A 24,030-nucleotide genomic window follows, 5' to 3' on the forward strand; every position below is an offset into this window, starting at 1 on the left:
AGCGTGTCCAGAGAAGGGCAACAAGGCTGGTGAGGGGTCTGGAGCACACAAGTCCTGTAAGTGATAGTAAAAGGTCTCAAAATGTTAGAAAATTTGGGGACTTATAAAGTTAGTTAGGTTTGGAAAGGCCTTGGAAAAGTTGGCCCTGGGAAATGTTAGGCCTTGTACTTGCTAAAAATCAGGTCAAAATTGCACCTGTGTAATCAGTAGATGATCATGATACAATTGTTAGATGTGATTAGCTGTAATTATTGTTTAAAGAACGTGAGGAACAATGTTAGGGGGCTGGGGTGGATCAGGAGAAATCCATGCTTGGGTAAAAACAATGCATACAATAGAACAATGTAAGTTTAATAATTAATATGTGAGTTATATAATGCTAGACTATGAAAATATGTTCAACCCAAAACCAAGATGAGAGAGATTTGGGTATGTGTACCCCTGACACCCAGATCTCTTAATAAAGCACCCGCATATAATCATTTGTGGTTATGTGTGTTCCTGAACGCTAACAATTTAATCAGATTTTACTGGAATTTTCGGAGATATTTGTGGAATTTTGTGTAATAATTGTGGAATTCTGTGGGATGTTTCTGGAATTTTGTGGGATTTTTGTGGAATTTTGTGGGATACTGAGGAGACTTGAAAAATTCTGAGGGATTTTTCTTCGATTTTGTGGAAATCCGTAAAGATTTTGTGGGATGGTTTTGGAAAATGGTAGGGTTTTGAGACGATTTACAGATTTTGTTGGGATATTTGTGGAATTTTGTGGGATTTTTCTGGAATTTTCTGGGATGTTCCTGGAATTTTGAGGAATTTTGACTAGACTTGAAGAATTTTGAAATATTTTTCTTAGATTGTATGGAAATTTGTGGAGATTTTGTGGGATGTTTCTGGAATTTGGTGAAGTTTTGTGAAAACGTAAAGAATTTTGTAGGAGGTTTCTGGAATGTGCAGTTTTTTTGAAATGTTCTGGAATGTTCTGGAATTTGGTGAGATTTTGAGAAGACTTGAAAAATTTTGAGGGATTTTTCTAGGATGTGTGGAAATTTCTAAAGTTTTTGTGGGAAGTTTCTGGAATTTGATGGGGTTTTGAGAAGATTTAAGGAGTTTGTTGGGATGTTCATGGAATTTTGTGGGATTTTTCTAGAATTTTGAAGGACTTTGAGGAGACATGAAGAATTTTGAGGTATTTTTCATAGATTGTGTGGTAATTTGTAAAGATTTAGTGGGATATTTCTGGAATTCGGTGGGGTTTTGAGAAGACTTAGGGAGTTTGTTAGGATGTTTGTGGAATTTTGTGGGATTTTTCTGGAATTTGGTGGAGTGTTTGTGGACTTTTGTGGAAATTGGAAAAGTTTTTGTGGGATGTTCCTGGAATTTGGTAGGGTTTTGAGAAGGTTTAGTGAATTGTATGGGATGTTTGTGGAATTTCGAAGGACTTTGAGGAGACATGAAGAATTTTGAGGGATTTTTCTTAGATTATGTGGAAATTTGTGGAGATTTTGTGGTATGTTTCTGGAATTTGGTGGAGTTTTGTGAAAATGTAAAGAATTTTGTGGGAGGTTTCTGGAATGTTGTGCCATTTTTTTGAAATGTTGTGGAATGTTCTGGAATTTAGTGAGATTTTGAGAAGACTTGAAGAATTTTGAGGGATTTTTCAAGGATGTGTGGAAATTTGTCAAGATTTTGTGGGATGTTTCTGGAATTTGAGAAAGTTTTGCAAAATTGTAAAGGATTTTGTGGGAGGTTTCTGGAATTTGGTAGGGTTTTGAGAAGACATGAAGAATTTTGAGGTATTTTTCTTAGATTGTGTGGTAAATTGTAAAGATTTTGTGGGATATTTCTGGAATTTGGTAGGGTTTTGATAAGAATTAGGGAGTTTGTTGGGATGTATGTGGAATTTTGTGGGATTTTTCTGGAATTTTGTGGAATGTTTGTGGAATTTTGTGGAAATTGGAAAAGTTTTTGCTGGATGTTTCTGGAATTTGGTAGGGTTTTGAGAAGATTTAGGGAGTGTGTTGGGATGTTTGTGGAATTCCGTGGAATGTTTTTGGGATTTGGTGGGATTTTTGAGGGATTTTGCAAGATGTTTCTGGAATTTGGTAGGGTTGTGAAAAGATTTTTCTGGAATTTTGTGCGATGTTTGTGGAATTTTGTTGAAATTGGAAGAGTTTTTGTTGGATGTTTCTGGAATTTGGAAGGGTTTTGAAAAGATTTATGGAATTGTGTCGGATGTTTGTGGAATTTCGAAAGACTTTGAGGAGACATGAAGAATTTTGACGTATTTTGCTTATATTGTGCGGAAATTTGTGGAGATTTTGTGGGATGTTTCTGGAATTTGGTGGAGTTTTGTGAAAATGTAAAGAATTTTGTGGGAGGTTTCTGGAATGTTGTGCGATTTCTTTGAAATGTCGTGGAATGTTCTGGAATTTGGTGAGATTTTGAGAAGGCTTGAAGAATTTTGAGGGTTTTTCTAAGATATGTGGAAATTTGTAAAGATTCTGTGGGGAGTTTCTAGAATTTCGTAGGGTTTTGAGAAGACATGAAGAATTTTGAGGTATTTTTCTTAGATTGTGTGGTAATTTGTAAAGATTTTGTGGGATATTTCTGGAATTTGGTGGGGTTTTGAGAAGACTTAGGGCGTTTGTGGGGATGTTTGTGGAATTTTGTGGGATTTTTCTGGAATTTTGTGGTATGTTTGTGGAATTTTGTGGAAATTGGAAAAGTTTTTGTGGGATGTTTCTGGAATTTGGTAGGGTTTTGAGAAGATTTAGGGTGTTTGTTGGGATGTTTGTGGAATTTTGTGGGATGTTTGTGGAATTTTGTGGAAATTTTTGTAGATTTGGTGGGATGTTTCTGGAATTTGGAAGGTTTTGAAAAGATTTAGGGAGTTGGTTGGGATGTTTCTGGAATTTTAAAGGACTTTGAGGAGACATGAAGAATTTTGAGGGATTTTTCTTAGATTATGTGGAAATTTGGAGATTTTGTGGTATGTTTCTGGAATTTGGTGGAGTTTTGTGAAAATGTAAAGAATTTTGTAGGAGGTTTCTGGAATGTTGTGCCATTTTTTTGAAATGTTGTGGAATGTTCTGGAATTTAGTGAGATTTTGAGAAGACTTGAAGAATTTTGAGGGATTTTTCAAGGATGTGTGGAAATTTGTCAAGATTTTGTGGGATGTTTCTGGAATTTGAGAAAGTTTTGCAAAATTGTAAAGGATTTTGTGGGAGGTTTCTTGAATTTGGTAGGGTTTTGAGAAGACATGAAGAATTTTGAGGTATTTTTCTTAGATTGTGTGGTAAATTGTAAAGATTTTGTGGGATATTTCTGGAATTTGGTAGGGTTTTGATAAGAATTAGGGAGTTTGTTGGGATGTATGTGGAATTTTGTGGGATTTTTCTGGAATTTTGTGGAATGTTTGTGGAATTTTGTGGAAATTGGAAAAGTTTTTGCTGGATGTTTCTGGAATTTGGTAGGGTTTTGAGAAGATTTAGGGAGTGTGTTGGGATGTTTGTGGAATTCCGTGGAATGTTTTTGGGATTTGGTGGGATTTTTGAGGGATTTTGCAAGATGTTTCTGGAATTTGGTAGGGTTGTGAAAAGATTTTTCTGGAATTTTGTGCGATGTTTGTGGAATTTTGTTGAAATTGGAAGAGTTTTTGTTGGATGTTTCTGGAATTTGGAAGGGTTTTGAAAAGATTTATGGAATTGTGTCGGATGTTTGTGGAATTTCGAAAGACTTTGAGGAGACATGAAGAATTTTGACGTATTTTGCTTATATTGTGCGGAAATTTGTGGAGATTTTGTGGGATGTTTCTGGAATTTGGTGGAGTTTTGTGAAAATGTAAAGAATTTTGTGGGAGGTTTCTGGAATGTTGTGCGATTTCTTTGAAATGTCGTGGAATGTTCTGGAATTTGGTGAGATTTTGAGAAGGCTTGAAGAATTTTGAGGGTTTTTCTAAGATATGTGGAAATTTGTAAAGATTCTGTGGGGAGTTTCTAGAATTTCGTAGGGTTTTGAGAAGACATGAAGAATTTTGAGGTATTTTTCTTAGATTGTGTGGTAATTTGTAAAGATTTTGTGGGATATTTCTGGAATTTGGTGGGGTTTTGAGAAGACTTAGGGCGTTTGTGGGGATGTTTGTGGAATTTTGTGGGATTTTTCTGGAATTTTGTGGTATGTTTGTGGAATTTTGTGGAAATTGGAAAAGTTTTTGTGGGATGTTTCTGGAATTTGGTAGGGTTTTGAGAAGATTTAGGGTGTTTGTTGGGATGTTTGTGGAATTTTGTGGGATGTTTGTGGAATTTTGTGGAAATTTTTGTAGATTTGGTGGGATGTTTCTGGAATTTGGAAGGTTTTGAGAAGATTTAGGGAGTTGGTTGGGATGTTTCTGGAATTTTAAAGGACTTTGAGGAGACATGAAGCATTTTGAGGGTTTTTTTTAGATTTTGTGGAAATTTGTCAAGTTTTTGTGGGATATTTCTGGAATTTGGTAGGGTTTTGAGAAGATTTTTCTGGAATTTTGTGCAATTTTCGTAGAATTTTGTGGAAATTTTTGGAGATTTTTGTGGGATGTTTCTGGAATTTTGAAGGACTTTGAGGGGACATGAAGAATTTTGTGGGTATTTCTTAGTATGTGTGGAAATTTGTCAAGATTTTGTGGGATATTTCTGGAAATTGGTGGGGATTTGCGAAGATTTTTCTGTAATTTTGTGGGATGTTTGTGGAATTTTGTGGGAAGTGGAAGAGATTTTGTGGGATGTTTCTGGAATTTGGTAGGATTTTGAGAAGATTTAGGGAGTTTGTTGGGATGTTTGTGGAATTCCGTGGAATGTTTTTGGGATTTGGTGGGATTTTTGAGGGATTTTGCAATATGTTTCTGGAATTTGGTAGGGTTGTGAAAAGATTTTTCTGGAATTTTGTGGGATGTTTGTGGAATTTTGTGGAAATTTTTGGAGATTGTTGTGGGATGTTTCTGGAATTTGGTAGGGTTTTGAGAAGATTTATGGAGGTGGTTAGGATGTTTTTGGAATTCCATGGAATGTTTTTGGAATTCGGTGGGATTTTTGACGGATTTTGCAGGATATTTCTGGAATTTGGTAGGGTTTTGAGAAGATTTTTCTGGAATTTTGTGCGATGTTCGTGGAATTTTGTGGAAATTGGATGAGATTTTGTGGAATGTTTCTGGAATTTGGTAGGGTTTTGAGAAGATTTATGGAGTTTGTTGGGATGTTTGTGGAATTTTGTGGGATGTTTGTGGAATTTCGCAAGACTTTGAGTAGACATGAAGAATTTTGAGGTATTTTTCTTAGAATTTTGTGGAAATTTGTGGAGATTTTGTGGGATGTTTCTGGAATTTGATGGAGTTTTGCGAAAATGTAAAGAATTTTGTGGGAGGTTTCTGGAATGTTGTGCGATTTTTTTGAAAAGGTGTGGAATGTTCTGGAATTTGGTGAGATTTTGTGAAGGCTTGAAGAATTTTGAGGGATTTTTCTAGGCTGTGTGGAAATTTGTAAAGATTTTGTGGGGTGTTTCTGGAATTTGAGAAAGTTTTGCAAAAATGTAAAGGATTTTGTGGGAGGTTTCTGGAATTGGGTAGGGTTTTGAGAAGACATGAAGAATTTTGAGGTATTTTTCTTAGATTGTATGGTAATTTGTAAAGATTTTGTGGGATATTTCTGGAAATTGGTAGGGTTTTGATAAGAGTTAGGGAGTTTGTTGGGATGTTTGTGGAATTTTGTGGGATTTTTCTGGAATTTTGTGGAATGTTTGTGGAATTTTGTGGAAATTGGAAAAGTTTTTGTGGGATTTTTCTGGAATTTGGTAGGGTTTTGAGAAGATTTAGGGAGTGTGTTGGGATGTTTGTGGAATTCCGTGGAATGTTTTTGGGATTTGGTGGGATTTTTGAGGGATTTTGCAAGATGTTTCTGGAATTTGGTAGGGTTGTGAAAAGATTTTTCTGGAATTTTGTGCGATGTTTGTGGAGTTTTGTTGGAATTGGAAGAGTTTTTGTTGGATGTTTCTGGAATTTGGAAGGGTTTTGAAAAGATTTATGGAATTGTGTCGGATGTTTGTGGAATTTCGAAAGACTTTGAGGAGACATGAAGAATTTTGAGGTATTTTTCTTAGATTGTGTGGAAATTTGTGGAGATTTTGTGGGATGTTTCTGGAATTTGGTGGAGTTTTGTGAAAATGTAAAGAATTTTGTGGGAGGTTTCTGGAATGTTGTGCGATTTCTTTGAAATGTCGTGGAATGTTCTGGAATTTGGTGAGATTTTGAGAAGGCTTGAAGAATTTTGAGGGTTTTTCTAAGATATGTGGAAATTTGTAAAGATTCTGTGGGGAGTTTCTAGAATTTCGTAGGGTTTTGAGAAGACATGAAGAATTTTGAGGTATTTTTCTTAGATTGTGTGGTAATTTGTAAAGATTCTGTGGGATATTTCTGGAATTTGGTGGGGTTTTGAGAAGACTTAGGGCGTTTCTGGGGATGTTTGTGGAATTTTGTGGGATTTTTCTGGAATTTTGTGGTATGTTTGTGGAATTTTGTGGAAATTGGAAAAGTTTTTGTGGGATGTTTCTGGAATTTGGTAGGGTTTTGAGAAGATTTAGGGTGTTTGTTGGGATGTTTGTGGAATTTTGTGGGATGTTTGTGGAATTTTGTGGAAATTTTTGTAGATTTGGTGGGATGTTTCTGGAATTTGGAAGGTTTTGAGAAGATTTAGGGAGTTGGTTGGGATGTTTCTGGAATTTTAAAGGACTTTGAGGAGACATGAAGCATTTTGAGGGTTTTTTTTAGATTTTGTGGAAATTTGTCAAGTTTTTGTGGGATATTTCTGGAATTTGGTAGGGTTTTGAGAAGATTTTTCTGGAATTTTGTGCAATTTTCGTAGAATTTTGTGGAAATTTTTGGAGATTTTTGTGGGATGTTTCTGGAATTTTGAAGGACTTTGAGGGGACATGAAGAATTTTGTGGGTATTTCTTAGTATGTGTGGAAATTTGTCAAGATTTTGTGGGATATTTCTGGAAATTGGTGGGGATTTGCGAAGATTTTTCTGTAATTTTGTGGGATGTTTGTGGAATTTTGTGGGAAGTGGAAGAGATTTTGTGGGATGTTTCTGGAATTTGGTAGGATTTTGAGAAGATTTAGGGAGTTTGTTGGGATGTTTGTGGAATTCCGTGGAATGTTTTTGGGATTTGGTGGGATTTTTGAGGGATTTTGCAATATGTTTCTGGAATTTGGTAGGGTTGTGAAAAGATTTTTCTGGAATTTTGTGGGATGTTTGTGGAATTTTGTGGAAATTTTTGGAGATTGTTGTGGGATGTTTCTGGAATTTGGTAGGGTTTTGAGAAGATTTATGGAGGTGGTTAGGATGTTTTTGGAATTCCATGGAATGTTTTTGGAATTCGGTGGGATTTTTGACGGATTTTGCAGGATATTTCTGGAATTTGGTAGGGTTTTGAGAAGATTTTTCTGGAATTTTGTGCGATGTTCGTGGAATTTTGTGGAAATTGGATGAGATTTTGTGGGATGTTTCTGGAATTTGGTAGGGTTTTTAGAAGATTTATGGAGTTTGTTGGGATGTTTGTGGAATTTTGTGGGATGTTTGTGGAATTTCGCAAGACTTTGAGTAGACATGAAGAATTTTGAGGTATTTTTCTTAGAATTTTGTGGAAATTTGTGGAGATTTTGTGGGATGTTTCTGGAATTTGATGGAGTTTTGCGAAAATGTAAAGAATTTTGTGGGAGGTTTCTGGAATGTTGTGCGATTTTTTTGAAAAGGTGTGGAATGTTCTGGAATTTGGTGAGATTTTGAGAAGGCTTGAAGAATTTTGAGGGATTTTTCTAGGCTGTGTGGAAATTTGTAAAGATTTTGTGGGGTGTTTCTGGAATTTGAGAAAGTTTTGCAAAAATGTAAAGGATTTTGTGGGAGGTTTCTGGAATTGGGTAGGGTTTTGAGAAGACATGAAGAATTTTGAGGTATTTTTCTTAGATTGTATGGTAATTTGTAAAGATTTTGTGGGATATTTCTGGAAATTGGTAGGGTTTTGATAAGAGTTAGGGAGTTTGTTGGGATGTTTGTGGAATTTTGTGGGATTTTTCTGGAATTTTGTGGAATGTTTGTGGAATTTTGTGGAAATTGGAAAAGTTTTTGTGGGATTTTTCTGGAATTTGGTAGGGTTTTGAGAAGATTTAGGGAGTGTGTTGGGATGTTTGTGGAATTCCGTGGAATGTTTTTGGGATTTGGTGGGATTTTTGAGGGATTTTGCAAGATGTTTCTGGAATTTGGTAGGGTTGTGAAAAGATTTTTCTGGAATTTTGTGGGATGTTTGTGGAGTTTTGTTGAAATTGGAAGAGTTTTTGTTGGATGTTTCTGGAATTTGGAAGGGTTTTGAAAAGATTTATGGAATTGTGTCGGATGTTTGTGGAATTTCGAAAGACTTTGAGGAGACATGAAGAATTTTGAGGTATTTTTCTTAGATTGTGTGGAAATTTGTGGAGATTTTGTGGGATGTTTCTGGAATTTGGTGGAGTTTTGTGAAAATGTAAAGAATTTTGTGGGAGGTTTCTGGAATGTTGTGCGATTTCTTTGAAATGTCGTGGAATGTTCTGGAATTTGGTGAGATTTTGAGAAGGCTTGAAGAATTTTGAGGGTTTTTCTAAGATATGTGGAAATTTGTAAAGATTCTGTGGGGAGTTTCTAGAATTTCGTAGGGTTTTGAGAAGACATGAAGAATTTTGAGGTATTTTTCTTAGATTGTGTGGTAATTTGTAAAGATTTTGTGGGATATTTCTGGAATTTGGTGGGGTTTTGAGAAGACTTAGGGCGTTTCTGGGGATGTTTGTGGAATTTTGTGGGATTTTTCTGGAATTTTGTGGTATGTTTGTGGAATTTTGTGGAAATTGGAAAAGTTTTTGTGGGATGTTTCTAGAATTTTGTGGGATTTTTGTGGAATTTGGTGGGATGTTTATGGAATTTTGTGGGACTTTGAGGAGACATGAAGCATTTTGAGGTATTTTTCTTAGATTGTGTGGAAATTTTTGGATATTTTGTGGGTTGTTTCTGAAATTCGTAAGACTTTGAGGAGTCATGAAGTATTTTGAGGGTTTTTTTAGATTTTGTGGAAATTTCTCAAGTTTTTGTGGGATATTTCTGGAATTTGGTAGCGTTTTAAGAGGATTTTTCTGGAATTTTGTGGGATGTTTGTGGACCTTTGTGGAAATTTTTGTAGATTTTGTGGGATGTTTCTGGAATTTGGAAGGTTTTGAGAAGATTTAGGGAATGGGTTGAAATGTTTGTGGAATTCCGTGGAATGTTTTTGGAATTTGGTGGGATTTTTGAGGGATTTTACAAGATGTTTCTGGAATTTGGTAGGGTTGTGAAAAGATTTTTCTGGAATTTTGTGGGATGTTTGTAGAATTTTGTGGAAATTTTTGGAGATTTTTGTGGGATGTTTCTGGAATTTGGTAAGGTTTTGATAAGATTTAGTCAGTTTTTTTTGGATGTTTGTGGAATTCTGTGGGATGTTTTTGGAATTTGGTAGGGTTTGGAGAAGATTTTTCTGGAATTTTGTGGGATGTTTGTGGAATTCTGTGGGATGTTTTTGGAATTTGGAAGGGTTTTGAGAAGATTTAGTGAATTGTGTGGGATGTTTGTGGAATTTCGAAAGACTTTGAGGAGATATGAGGAATTTTGAGGCATTTTTCTTAGATTGTGTGGAAATCTGTGGAGATTTTGTGGGATGTTTCTGGAATTTGGTAGACTGAAGAGACGTGAAACATTTTGAGGTATTTTTCTTAGCTGGTGTGCAAATTGGAGGCGGTTTTGTGGGAAGTTTCTGGAATTTGGTAGGGTTTTGTGAAAATGTAAAGAATTTTGTGTGAGGTTTGTGGAAGGTTGTGCGATTTTTTTGGAATGTTGTGGAATGTTCTGGAATTTGGTAAGATTTTCAAGAGACTTGAAGAATTTTGAGGGATTTTTCTAGGATGTGTGGAAATTGGAAAAATTTTTGTGGGAAGTTTCTAGAAATTGGTAGGGTTTTGAGAAGGTTTAGGGAGTTTGTTGGGATGTTTGTGGAATTCTGTGGGATGTTTTTGGAATCTGTTGAAATTTTTGTGGAATTTTGTGGGTTGTTTCTGCAATTTTATGGACTCAGTAGACATGAAGAATTTTGAGGTATTTTTCTTAGATTGTGTGGTAATTTGTAAAGATTTTGTGGGATATTTCTGGAATTTGGTGGGGTTTTGAGAAGACTTAGGGCGTTTGTGGGGATGTTTGTGGAATTTTGTGGGATTTTTCTGGAATTTTGTGGTATGTTTGTGGAATTTTGTGGAAATTGGAAAAGTTTTTGTGGGATGTTTCTGGAATTTGGTAGGGTTTTGAGAAGATTTAGGGTGTTTGTTGGGATGTTTCTGGAATTTTGTGGGATGTTTGTGGAATTTTGTGGAAATTTTTGTAGATTTGGTGGGATGTTTCTGGAATTTGGAAGGTTTTGAGAAGATTTAGGGAGTTGGTTGGGATGTTTCTGGAATTTTAAAGGACTTTGAGGAGACATGAAGCATTTTGAGGGTTTTTTTTAGATTTTGTGGAAATTTGTCAAGTTTTTGTGGGATATTTCTGGAATTTGGTAGGGTTTTGAGAAGATTTTTCTGGAATTTTGTGCAATTTTCGTAGAATTTTGTGGAAATTTTTGGAGATTTTTGTGGGATGTTTCTGGAATTTTGAAGGACTTTGAGGGGACATGAAGAATTTTGTGGGTATTTCTTAGTATGTGTGGAAATTTGTCAAGATTTTGTGGGATATTTCTGGAAATTGGTGGGGATTTGCGAAGATTTTTCTGTAATTTTGTGGGATGTTTGTGGAATTTTGTGGGAAGTGGAAGAGATTTTGTGGGATGTTTCTGGAATTTGGTAGGATTTTGAGAAGATTTAGGGAGTTTGTTGGGATGTTTGTGGAATTCCGTGGAATGTTTTTGGGATTTGGTGGGATTTTTGAGGGATTTTGCAATATGTTTCTGGAATTTGGTAGGGTTGTGAAAAGATTTTTCTGGAATTTTGTGGGATGTTTGTGGAATTTTGTGGAAATTTTTGGAGATTGTTGTGGGATGTTTCTGGAATTTGGTAGGGTTTTGAGAAGATTTATGGAGGTGGTTAGGATGTTTTTGGAATTCCATGGAATGTTTTTGGAATTCGGTGGGATTTTTGACGGATTTTGCAGGATATTTCTGGAATTTGGTAGGGTTTTGAGAAGATTTTTCTGGAATTTTGTGCGATGTTCGTGGAATTTTGTGGAAATTGGATGAGATTTTGTGGGATGTTTCTGGAATTTGGTAGGGTTTTTAGAAGATTTATGGAGTTTGTTGGGATGTTTGTGGAATTTTGTGGGATGTTTGTGGAATTTCGCAAGACTTTGAGTAGACATGAAGAATTTTGAGGTATTTTTCTTAGAATTTTGTGGAAATTTGTGGAGATTTTGTGGGATGTTTCTGGAATTTGATGGAGTTTTGCGAAAATGTAAAGAATTTTGTGGGAGGTTTCTGGAATGTTGTGCGATTTTTTTGAAAAGGTGTGGAATGTTCTGGAATTTGGTGAGATTTTGAGAAGGCTTGAAGAATTTTGAGGGATTTTTCTAGGCTGTGTGGAAATTTGTAAAGATTTTGTGGGGTGTTTCTGGAATTTGAGAAAGTTTTGCAAAAATGTAAAGGATTTTGTGGGAGGTTTCTGGAATTTTGTGGTATGTTTGTGGAATTTTGTGGAAATTGGAAAAGTTTTTGTGGGATGTTTCTGGAATTTGGTAGGGTTTTGAGAAGATTTAGGGTGTTTGTTGGGATGTTTGTGGAATTTTGTGGGATGTTTGTGGAATTTTGTGGAAATTTTTGTAGATTTGGTGGGATGTTTCTGGAATTTGGAAGGTTTTGAGAAGATTTAGGGAGTTGGTTGGGATGTTTCTGGAATTTTAAAGGACTTTGAGGAGACATGAAGCATTTTGAGGGTTTTTTTTAGATTTTGTGGAAATTTGTCAAGTTTTTGTGGGATATTTCTGGAATTTGGTAGGGTTTTGAGAAGATTTTTCTGGAATTTTGTGCAATTTTCGTAGAATTTTGTGGAAATTTTTGGAGATTTTTGTGGGATGTTTCTGGAATTTTGAAGGACTTTGAGGGGACATGAAGAATTTTGTGGGTATTTCTTAGTATGTGTGGAAATTTGTCAAGATTTTGTGGGATATTTCTGGAAATTGGTGGGGATTTGCGAAGATTTTTCTGTAATTTTGTGGGATGTTTGTGGAATTTTGTGGGAAGTGGAAGAGATTTTGTGGGATGTTTCTGGAATTTGGTAGGATTTTGAGAAGATTTAGGGAGTTTGTTGGGATGTTTGTGGAATTCCGTGGAATGTTTTTGGGATTTGGTGGGATTTTTGAGGGATTTTGCAATATGTTTCTGGAATTTGGTAGGGTTGTGAAAAGATTTTTCTGGAATTTTGTGGGATGTTTGTGGAATTTTGTGGAAATTTTTGGAGATTGTTGTGGGATGTTTCTGGAATTTGGTAGGGTTTTGAGAAGATTTATGGAGGTGGTTAGGATGTTTTTGGAATTCCATGGAATGTTTTTGGAATTCGGTGGGATTTTTGACGGATTTTGCAGGATATTTCTGGAATTTGGTAGGGTTTTGAGAAGATTTTTCTGGAATTTTGTGCGATGTTCGTGGAATTTTGTGGAAATTGGATGAGATTTTGTGGGATGTTTCTGGAATTTGGTAGGGTTTTTAGAAGATTTATGGAGTTTGTTGGGATGTTTGTGGAATTTTGTGGGATGTTTGTGGAATTTCGCAAGACTTTGAGTAGACATGAAGAATTTTGAGGTATTTTTCTTAGAATTTTGTGGAAATTTGTGGAGATTTTGTGGGATGTTTCTGGAATTTGATGGAGTTTTGCGAAAATGTAAAGAATTTTGTGGGAGGTTTCTGGAATGTTGTGCGATTTTTTTGAAAAGGTGTGGAATGTTCTGGAATTTGGTGAGATTTTGAGAAGGCTTGAAGAATTTTGAGGGATTTTTCTAGGCTGTGTGGAAATTTGTAAAGATTTTGTGGGGTGTTTCTGGAATTTGAGAAAGTTTTGCAAAAATGTAAAGGATTTTGTGGGAGGTTTCTGGAATTGGGTAGGGTTTTGAGAAGACATGAAGAATTTTGAGGTATTTTTCTTAGATTGTATGGTAATTTGTAAAGATTTTGTGGGATATTTCTGGAAATTGGTAGGGTTTTGATAAGAGTTAGGGAGTTTGTTGGGATGTTTGTGGAATTTTGTGGGATTTTTCTGGAATTTTGTGGAATGTTTGTGGAATTTTGTGGAAATTGGAAAAGTTTTTGTGGGATTTTTCTGGAATTTGGTAGGGTTTTGAGAAGATTTAGGGAGTGTGTTGGGATGTTTGTGGAATTCCGTGGAATGTTTTTGGGATTTGGTGGGATTTTTGAGGGATTTTGCAAGATGTTTCTGGAATTTGGTAGGGTTGTGAAAAGATTTTTCTGGAATTTTGTGGGATGTTTGTGGAGTTTTGTTGAAATTGGAAGAGTTTTTGTTGGATGTTTCTGGAATTTGGAAGGGTTTTGAAAAGATTTATGGAATTGTGTCGGATGTTTGTGGAATTTCGAAAGACTTTGAGGAGACATGAAGAATTTTGAGGTATTTTTCTTAGATTGTGTGGAAATTTGTGGAGATTTTGTGGGATGTTTCTGGAATTTGGTGGAGTTTTGTGAAAATGTAAAGAATTTTGTGGGAGGTTTCTGGAATGTTGTGCGATTTCTTTGAAATGTCGTGGAATGTTCTGGAATTTGGTGAGATTTTGAGAAGGCTTGAAGAATTTTGAGGGTTTTTCTAAGATATGTGGAAATTTGTAAAGATTCTGTGGGGAGTTTCTAGAATTTCGTAGGGTTTTGAGAAGACATGAAGAATTTTGAGGTATTTTTCTTAGATTGTGTGGTAATTTGTAAAGATTTTGTGGGATATTTCTGGAATTTGGTGGGGTTTTGAGAAGACTTAGGGCGTTTGTGGGGATGTTTGTGGAATTTTGTGGGATTTTTCTGGAATTTTGTGGTATGTTTGTGGAATTTTGTGGAAATTGGAAAAGTTTTTGTGGGATGTTTCTAGAATTTTGTGGGATTTTTGTGGAATTTGGTGGGATGTTTATGGAATTTTGTGGGACTTTGAGGAGACATGAAGCATTTTGAGGTATTTTTCTTAGATTGTGTGGAAATTTTTGGATATTTTGTGGGTTGTTTCTGAAATTCGTAAGACTTTGAGGAGTCATGAAGTATTTTGAGGGTTTTTTTAGATTTTGTGGAAATTTCTCAAGTTTTTGTGGGATATTTCTGGAATTTGGTAGCGTTTTAAGAGGATTTTTCTGGAATTTTGTGGGATGTTTGTGGACCTTTGTGGAAATTTTTGTAGATTTTGTGGGATGTTTCTGGAATTTGGAAGGTTTTGAGAAGATTTAGGGAATGGGTTGAAATGTTTGTGGAATTCCGTGGAATGTTTTTGGAATTTGGTGGGATTTTTGAGGGATTTTACAAGATGTTTCTGGAATTTGGTAGGGTTGTGAAAAGATTTTTCTGGAATTTTGTGGGATGTTTGTAGAATTTTGTGGAAATTTTTGGAGATTTTTGTGGGATGTTTCTGGAATTTGGTAAGGTTTTGATAAGATTTAGTCAGGTTTTTTTTGGATGTTTGTGGAATTCTGTGGGATGTTTTTGGAATTTGGTAGGGTTTGGAGAAGATTTTTCTGGAATTTTGTGGGATGTTTGTGGAATTCTGTGGGATGTTTTTGGAATTTGGAAGGGTTTTGAGAAGATTTAGTGAATTGTGTGGGATGTTTGTGGAATTTCGAAAGACTTTGAGGAGATATGAGGAATTTTGAGGCATTTTTCTTAGATTGTGTGGAAATCTGTGGAGATTTTGTGGGATGTTTCTGGAATTTGGTAGACTGAAGAGACGTGAAACATTTTGAGGTATTTTTCTTAGCTGGTGTGCAAATTGGAGGCGGTTTTGTGGGAAGTTTCTGGAATTTGGTAGGGTTTTGTGAAAATGTAAAGAATTTTGTGTGAGGTTTGTGGAAGGTTGTGCGATTTTTTTGGAATGTTGTGGAATGTTCTGGAATTTGGTAAGATTTTCAAGAGACTTGAAGAATTTTGAGGGATTTTTCTAGGATGTGTGGAAATTGGAAAAATTTTTGTGGGAAGTTTCTAGAAATTGGTAGGGTTTTGAGAAGGTTTAGGGAGTTTGTTGGGATGTTTGTGGAATTCTGTGGGATGTTTTTGGAATCTGTTGAAATTTTTGTGGAATTTTGTGGGTTGTTTCTGCAATTTTATGGACTCAGTAGACATGAAGCATTTTGAGGTATTTTTTTTAGATTGTGTGGTAATTTGTAAAGATTTTGTGGGATGTTTCTGGAATGTGGTAGGGTTTTGAGAAGATTTAGGGAGTTTGTTGGGGTGTTTCTGGAAATTTGAGGGATTATGTCTAGACTTTAAGAATTTTGAAAGAGTTTTCTTAGATTGTGTGGAAGTTTGTCGAGATTTTTTGGGATGTTTCTGGAATTTGATAGGGTTTTGAAAAGATTTTTCTGTAATTTTCTGGGATGTTTGTGGAATTTTGTGGAAATTGAATGAGATTTTGTAGGATGTTTCTGGAATTTGGAAGGGTTTTGAGAAGATTTAGGGAATTGTGTGGGATGTTTGTGGAATTTCGAAAGACTTTGAAGAGACATGAAGAATTTTGAGGTATTTTTCTTAGATTGTGTGGAAATATGTGGAGATTTTGTGGGATGTTTCTGGAATTTGATGGGGTTTTGCGAAAATGTAAAGGATTTTGTGGGAGGTTTCTGGAATGTTGTGCGATTTCTTTGAAATGTTGTGGAATGTTCTGGAATTTGGTGAGATTTTGAGGAGACTTGAAGAATTTGAGGGACTTTTCTAGGATGTGTGGAAATTTGTAAAGATTTTGTGAGATGTTTCTGGAATTTGGTAGGGCTTTGAGAAGGTTTAAGGAGTTTGTTGGGATGTTTGTGGAATTGTGTGGGATGTTTGTGGAATTTCGAAAGACTTTGAGGAGACATGAAGAATTTTGAGGGTTTTTTTTAGATTGTGTGGAAATTTGTCAAGATTTTGTGGGATATTTCTGGAATTTGGTATAGTTTTGAGAAGATTTTTCTGTAATTTTGTGGGATGATTTTGGAATTTTGTGGGATTTTTGTGGGATTTTGCAGGATATTGCTGGAGTTGGGTAGGGTTTTGAAAAGATTTTTCTGGATATTTGTGGGATGTTTGCGGAATTTTTGGAAATTGGAAGAGTTTTTGTGGGATGTTACTGGAATTTGGTAGGGCTTTGAGAAGATTTAGGGAATTGTGTGGGATGTTTGTGGAAATTCGAAAGTCTTTGAGGAGACATGAAGGATTTTGAGGTTTTTTTCTTAGATTGTGTGGTAATTTGTGGAGATTTTTGTGGGATGTTTCTGGAATTTGGTAGGGTTTTGAGAAGATTTAGTGAGTTTGTTGGATGTTTGTGGAATTCTGTGGGGCGTTTTTGGAATCTTGAAATTTTTGTGGAATTTTGTGGGATGTTTCTGGAATTTGGTAGTGTTTTGAGAAGATTTAGTCAATTGTGTGGGATGTATGGGGAATTTTAATACTTTGAGGAGACATGAAGTATTTTGAGGTATTTTTCTTAGATTGTGTGGAAATTTGTGGAGATTTTGTGGGATGTTTCTGGAATTTGGTGGAGTTTTGCAAAAATATAAAGAATTTTCTGGGAGGTTTCTGGAATGTTGTGCGATTTTTTTGGAATGTTGTGGAATGTTCTGGAATTTAGTGAGATTTTGAGAAGACTTGAAGAATTTTGAGCGATTTTTCTAGGATGTGTGGAAATTTGTAAAGTTTTTGTGGGATGTTTCTGGAATGTGGTAGGGTTTTGAGAAGATTTAGGGAGTTTGTTGGGATGTTTCTGGAATTTTGTTGGATTTTGACTAGACTTGAATCATTTTGAAAGATTTTTCATAGTTTGTGTACAAATTTGTGGAGATTTTGTGGAATGTTTCTGGAATTTGAAAGACTTTGAAGAGACGTCGTGGTTTTAAACCAATAACTGAGAAAATTACTTATTTCTTGCTGTGAGATATGGATTAGAACAAGAGCAAAGCAGGCCTAAAACTTTAAAGGAAAAAGGAAAGTTTATTGACAAACTACAATAATAAGAACACCAGAATAAACTTCCAGAAAACCTTTTCGTCCCCTATCTACTCACTATTTCCTTGTTCACATGACAACAGAGACAAAAACTTTGGAACTTTGATGGTTAAAACAGTCCCAAATCTTGCTACAGTCTTTTCACCAGTCTTTGTAGAGAAACAGAGGTTTCTTCCTGTTAATTTATGGAGTTTCTCAGAAGAAAACTATTTTTGTTATAGTTTTCCATTGCCCTAATGTTAGCTGCCCAGAGCTGCTATTATTCGAGCCCACTCCTCCCATTTTCACATCACTCTGAGGTTTGTATGGGCCATGAGTCTAGGGGTAGCATTTTTAAGGATAAGTTATTCAAACGCAAAAAGTCTTCTTCATCTGTTTCTGTGAGCTTCACTAGAAAACAGTTTTCTCATTGCCTCTCAAGGCTTCAAATCTCCCAGCACTTCACTATACCACAATTACTCTACTTTTTACTCAAATTTACAATTTGAACACTTTATTCCTCTCTAGATTCTGTATCATGAATTAAAGGAGTTCTTTTCAGAACTGTCCATCTCCATAGTTTTAACAGAAAGATATTTCAGCTTAATTAAAGCATCTTCTTAATTCTCTACCTTTTCTGAAGCTTCTTTTCTTTCCTGTCAGTGGTAGTTTATAAAGTCTCTCTCTCTCTCTGGATAAAAAGATTAATCCGCAAGTCTCATCTGGGTAATGAAAGAGTTAAAATCTTGCCCAGGCTTTTGTAGGTGGTTCGGAGATCTCTGCCAAACAGGAGCTGGAGCCGTCTGCGACGGAAAGTTCCTCATGGCTGCTCTGGAGAGTGTAGTCGCCGCTCCAGCCCGCTGCAAGTCCAGGGCCTCTCTCTTTCTTCACTCGGCATTTTCCAGTGAATTTAGTTACAGCAAAACCTGCAGCTGAGCCAGAGATCGGTTCGGCCCGGCCCGGGCCCGAGGAAAACCTTCCGCAGGCCCCCCGCCATCTGCCGGCCGGGACACGCGGCTGGCCCCGGCCCCGGCCCCGCCCGGCCGCATGGCCTGGGCAGGGAACGGGAGGCCTGGAGCTCTGCCACCCTTCACAGCCAGGAAACAAAGAGAACCAAGAGAGCTCTGGTTTTACACTTTAAGGTAGGGTTCACAAGTTGATCCCACTTTTCAATGGCGTAAACTGCTGTCAATTCTCAGCAATGACCGATAATTGGTCAGGAGAAAAGACTCCAGGCAGTTCCCAGCAACTCCAACTCCCTTAAAGGTAAAGTTAACTCCATGACAATATGATTATATTGTTTTAATTAAAGGTTTCAAGCTAGGTGTCGTGGTTTTAAACCAGTAACTAAAAAAACTACTTATTTTTTGTTGTGAGATATGGATTAGAACAAGAGCAAAACAGGCTTAAGACTTAAAAGAAATAAAGACAGTTTATTAACAAACTACAAGAATAAGAAGACCAGAATAAACTTTCAGAAAACCTCCTTATCTTCTACATCTTAACTATTTCTCTGTACACATGACAACATAGAGACAAATAACTTTAGGATTCTGGTGGTTAAAAACAGTCTTAATTCTTGCTACAGTCTTTCATCAGTCTTTGTAGAGAAACAGAAGTCTCTTTCTGTTAGCTTACGGAGTTTCTCACGAGAAAACTATTTTTCATCATAGTTTTCTATTTCTCTAATTCCAGCTGCCCGGAAATCTGTCATTAGATCTTCTCCTCTCATTTCACATCTCCGAGGTGTGTATGAGTCACAGAGTTTAGGAATCTTATTTTTAAAGATAAGTTATTCAAAGGCAAAAGTCTTCTTCATTTGTCTCTGTGAGCCTTCCTAGAAAACAGTTTTCTCTTTACCCCCCAAAGCTTCAAAATCTTCACTCAACTCAATTCCAGCAACTCACAGTATCACAAGTACTCTCTCTCTCTTCTGCTCAAAAGTTACACTTTGAATATCTCGTTCCTCCTAATACTCTTATCATAAATTAAAAGAGTCTTTTTATACTATTATTGTCCATCTCCATAGCTTTAACAGAAAAATATTTCAGCTGTAAAGCATCTCCTTATTCTCTCTTTCTTATTTAAACTTAACTCTTTTCTTCACTGTTTTTAGTAGTTCTATGATGTCTCCTCTATGTTGATTGTCTCTCTCTCTGTCTTTCTGAGAAAAAGAGTAATCTGTATGTTTATCCAGGTAGTAAAAGAATTAAAAGCTTTAAGAAAACTGCAAGAGCTCATGGTGTTAAGTTTCAGTCTGGCAGCAAAAACTGAAAACCAAGCTCGGCTGACCAGCGCTGCTTCTCTTCCCCCTCCCCACCTCCACCCCGCGGCCTTGTCAGCCTGGAGAGGGTGGGGGGAAGGCCAAGACAGAGCCTTGCTACCTTGTCAGAAGACGGAAACCAAAGAGAGCAAGAGAATTCTGTCTGTACTTCTTAAGGGGGTGTTTACAAGTTGAATTCACTTTTTAATGGTCAGATCTGCTGTCAATTCTTGGAAATGACCGATAATTGGTCAGGAAGAAAAACTCCCATCAGCCACCAGCAGCTTCAACTTCCTCTCCCTCCAAGCTGTCTTAAAGGTAAAGCTACCCCATGACACTAGGACAGCAGTGCTCCCCACAATTTTTCATCAGTTAGTTCTTTTTGAGGCTAAATTTGATTAATGAGAGGGGTTTCCCTCTCCATTGTTTCTTTGGTGAGTAAGCATTCTTTGAATTTTTAACCCATTCCTCTCTTCGGGCCACTGGCAAGAGATGGGTCTCATTCCTTTCTTCATCTAATTGTTTTTGCAAAATTTCAACTAGGTTTTGAAAGGAGATGTCATGGTTTTAAACCAGTAACTAAAAAATTACTTATTTCTTGCTGTGAGATATGGATTAGAGCAAGAGCAAAACAGGCTTAAAACTTAAAAAGGGATAAAGAAAGTTTATTAGCAAAACTACAAGAATAAGAACACCAGAATAAACTTCCAGAAAACTCTTCTATCTCTCACTACTTGACCATTTCTTTGTATACATGACAACATAGAGACAAAAAAAATTTTGAACTTTGGTGGTTAAAAACAGTCCCAATTCTTGCTACAGTCTTTTCATCAGTCTTTGTAGAGAAACAGAAGTCTCTTTCTGATAACCTATGGAGTTTCTCACAAGAAAACTGTTTCTGTTACAGTTCTCTGTTGCTCTGATGCCAGCTGCCCGGAAATCTGTCATCAGTTCTTCTCCTCTCATTTCACATCACTCTGAGGTGTGTATGGGCCATGAGTCTAGGGATGTCATTTTAAGGATGAGTCATTCAAAGGCAAAAGTCTTCTTCATCTGTCTCTGTGAGCTTTCCTAGAAAACAGTTTTCTCATTGCCCCAAGGCTTCAAAATCTTCGCTTTACTCAGTTCCAGCAACTCACTGTATCACAATTACTCTCTCTTTTGCTCAAAAATCCACACTTTGAACACTCCAAGCTTCCCAATACTGTCATGAATTAAAGGAGTCTTTTTAAGCTACTATTGTCCATCTCCATAGCTTTAACAGAAAGGTATTTCAGCTTGTAAAGCATCTCCTTATTCTCTCTTCCCCATTTAAAACTTAACTCTTTTCCTCACTGTTTTTAGTGGTTTTATGATGTCTTCTTCATGTTGATTGTCTCTCTCTTTCTCTGTCTTTCTGGGAAAAAGGAGTAATCTGTACGTTTTATTCAGGTAGTAAAAGAATTAAAAGCTTTAGAAAAGCTGCAAGAGTTCATGGTGTCAGGTTTCAGTCCAGCAGCAGAAGCTGCAAACTAAACCAGGTTGGCCGGCTCTGCTTTCTTTTCCTCTGTGCCCCCCCCTGCCCCCGTCCCCCCCCCTTCGTCCTCTGCAGCCTTGTCCGGCTTGGGAGGGGAGGGGGCAGGGGAGAAAGGAGGAGGCCACGACAGAGCCTTGTTACCTTTTCAGAAGCCAGAAACAAAAGAGTGGACCAGAGTGCTCTGACTTTACATATTAGGGCGGTGTTCACAGTTTGAATTCACTTTTTAATGGTCAAAACTACTGTCAGTTCTTAAAAATGACTGATAATTGGTCTGGAGGAAAGTCTCCCATCAGCCACCAGCACCTTCAACTTCCTTAGCTCCTAAAATCACTATAAAGGTAAAGCCACCCCATGACATCAATTAAAGACAGGAATGGCAGCGTGGTGGGGAAAAAGGGTTTCTGGAAGTTCTATTCTGCATTCTTAACCTTGTAGTTTGGTTAATAAACTTACTCATTCCTTTAAGTTTTAAGTTTCTTTTGCCCTTCTCATCATCCACATCTCACAGCAAGAAATGAGTAAGTTTTACAGTGATTTTCTAACTAATGCTTTAAAACCACGACAGGCATAACAGAGAGTGGAACACTGGGGCTGTGCCTGCTGTGGTGTCACAGAGAGGAGAACACTGGGGCTGTGCCTGCTGTCGTGTCACAGAGGGGGGGAAATTGGGACAGTCACAGCAGTGGTGTCACAAAGAGGAGGACATGGTAGCTATCACTGCTGTGGTGTCACTGAGAGGAGAACACTGGGGCTGTCCCTGCTGTGGTGTCACAGAGAGGGGAACACTGGGGCTGTCACTTGTGCTAGTGTGTGTTAGATTGACATTTATGAAAAAAAGAGAAACAGCTAAGGAAGTTAAGGTTGCTGGAAACTGATTGGAGATTTTTGTCCTGGCCAATACCTGGCCATTTCTGGAATTGACAGTAGTTTTGCCCATTGAAAAGTGACATGAAGCTGTGAACACCACCCTTTCAATTTTAAGCCTGGGAATTTCTCTTTCTCTTTGCTTTCTGGCTTTTGAAGAGGTAACAGGGCTCTGGTTCAGCCTCCACCGCTCCACGTCAGACAAGGCCGCGGCGGGGAGTGGGGCTGGCTGGAGTTCTGCGGTTCCTGGTGCTGGATGGCGACTGTGAAGTGACAGGAGCCCCTTCCCAGAGGGGCTGAAGCCCTTGCAGGGCTAGCTGCGCCTTGTGCAGCGGGGCTGCCGGGTCAGGCCACTTCCTGGCTCGGCTGCAGTTTCTGACGCTGCTGGCTTTCAGCAGAGACTGCCGAGGAAGGGGAGGGAAAGCTCTTGAGCTGCGGCGTGCTGAGACAGTGGCCACACTCCTCCAGAGCAGCTACCAAAAATCTTCCCTGGCAAACGGCTCCAGCCGCTGCCTCGGCAGAGATCAAGGCCTGGGCAAGAGTTTAACCCTTTCACTAGGCAGATGAGACTTGCAGATTAATCCTTTTTCCAGAGAGAGGGGAAGAGAGAGGGATCACCATGGAAAGAGACAGCATGAAGGATCAAAGGCAGCAAGGGAAGGAATTAACCCTCAGATGGAAAGACAATAAGGAGATGCCTGAATAAGCTGAAGTTTTCTTTTGTTCAAGCTATGGAGAGGGACAATAATGTCCTGAAAAAACTCCTTTCATTCCTGAAAGAGTATTTTGGGGGGAATGGAGTATTTCAAAGTGTAGATCTGAGCAAAAGTAATTCATTGATAAAGCTGAGTCAAGGGTGAAGTGGTTGTAATCCTAGGAGATGCTGGAAGAGAAAAGGAGAAGTGAGAGTTGTTGAAGATTTGTGGCTCTTAAGAGACAAAGCAAAAATTTCTGTTTCCAGAGATGGTCACAGAGACAAACGAAGAGAACTTTTGCCTTGGAAGATCTCATCCTTCAAAGGACACCCCTTGAATCATGGCCCAAGAACACAGCTCAGAATGGTGTGAAATGGGAGGAAAGGACTGATGGCAGAGTTTCCTGGGCCACTGGCATCAGAGCAATAGGAAGCCACGAGAAAATGGTTTTCTTATGAAAAACTCCATAGATTGACAAAAAAGAACTTCTTTTTCTCGACAAAGACTGCTGAAAAGACTATAGCAAAGTTTGGACTGTTTTAACCACCAGGGTTTGTTTTTTTTCCTCTATGTTGTCAATTAAAGACAGGAATGGCAGCGTGGTGGGGAAAAAGGGTTTCTGGAAGTTTTATTCTGCTTTCTTAACCTTGTAGTTTGGTTAATAAACTTACTCATTCCTTTAGGTTTTAAGCTTCTTTTGCCCTTCTCATCATCCACATCTCACAGCAAGAAATGAGTAAGTTTTACAGTGATTTTCTAACTAATGCTTTAAAACCACGACAGGCGTAACAGAGAGTGGAACACTGGGGCTGTGCCTGCTGTGGTGTCACAGAGAGGAGAACACTGGGGCTGTCCCTGCTGTACTGTCACAGAGAGGTGGAAACTGGGACATTCAAAGCGGTTGTGTCACAGTGTCATGGGGTGGTTTTACCTTTATGGTAGTTTTGAGAGCTAAGGAAGTTGAAGGTGCTGGTGGCTGATGGCAGTCTTTCCTCCAGACCAATTATCAGTCATTTCTAACAATTGACAGCAGTTTTGACCATTAAAACGTAGACTCACCCTGTGAACACCTCCTTAAGATGTAAAGTCAGAGCACTCTTGTCCTCTTTTGTTTCTGGCTTCTGAAAAGGTAACAAGGCTCTGTCTTGGCCTCCTCCTCTCCCGCCCCGCCCTCCAGGCCAGACAAGGCCACAGAGGATGAAGGTGGGGGCAGAGGAAAAGAAAGCAGAGCCGGCCAACCTGGTTTAGTTTTCAGTTTCTGCTGCTGGACTGAAACCTGACACCATGAACTCTTGCAGGTTTTCTAAAGCTTTTAATTCTTTTACTACCTGAATAAAATGTACAGATTACTCCTTTTTCCCAGAAAGACAGAGAAAGAGAGAGACAATCAACATGAAGAAGACATCATAAAACCAGTAAAAACAGTGAGGAAAAGAGTTAAGTTTTAAATGGGGAAGAGAGAATAAGGAGATGCTTTACAAG

The 24,030-nt window shown here is 37.6% G+C and overlaps 1 protein-coding gene across 1 annotated transcript in view; it reads left to right on the forward strand.

Annotated features, from left to right (window-relative positions):
* Positions 1-24,030, forward strand: part of LOC147645908 (uncharacterized) — a 98,860-nt gene that overhangs the window by 30,651 nt on the left and 44,179 nt on the right. The window contains exon 3 of the mRNA XM_086874105.1: positions 23,978-23,984. Coding sequence (XP_086730231.1) covers positions 23,978-23,984 — 7 coding nt within the window. The remainder of the gene's footprint in view (positions 1-23,977; positions 23,985-24,030) is intronic.

The sequence above is a fragment of the Cyanistes caeruleus genome, unplaced genomic scaffold (assembly GCF_971803275.1).
Source record: "Cyanistes caeruleus unplaced genomic scaffold, bCyaCae1.hap1.1 HAP1_SCAFFOLD_144, whole genome shotgun sequence".
Taxonomy (NCBI): Eukaryota; Metazoa; Chordata; class Aves; order Passeriformes; family Paridae; genus Cyanistes; species Cyanistes caeruleus.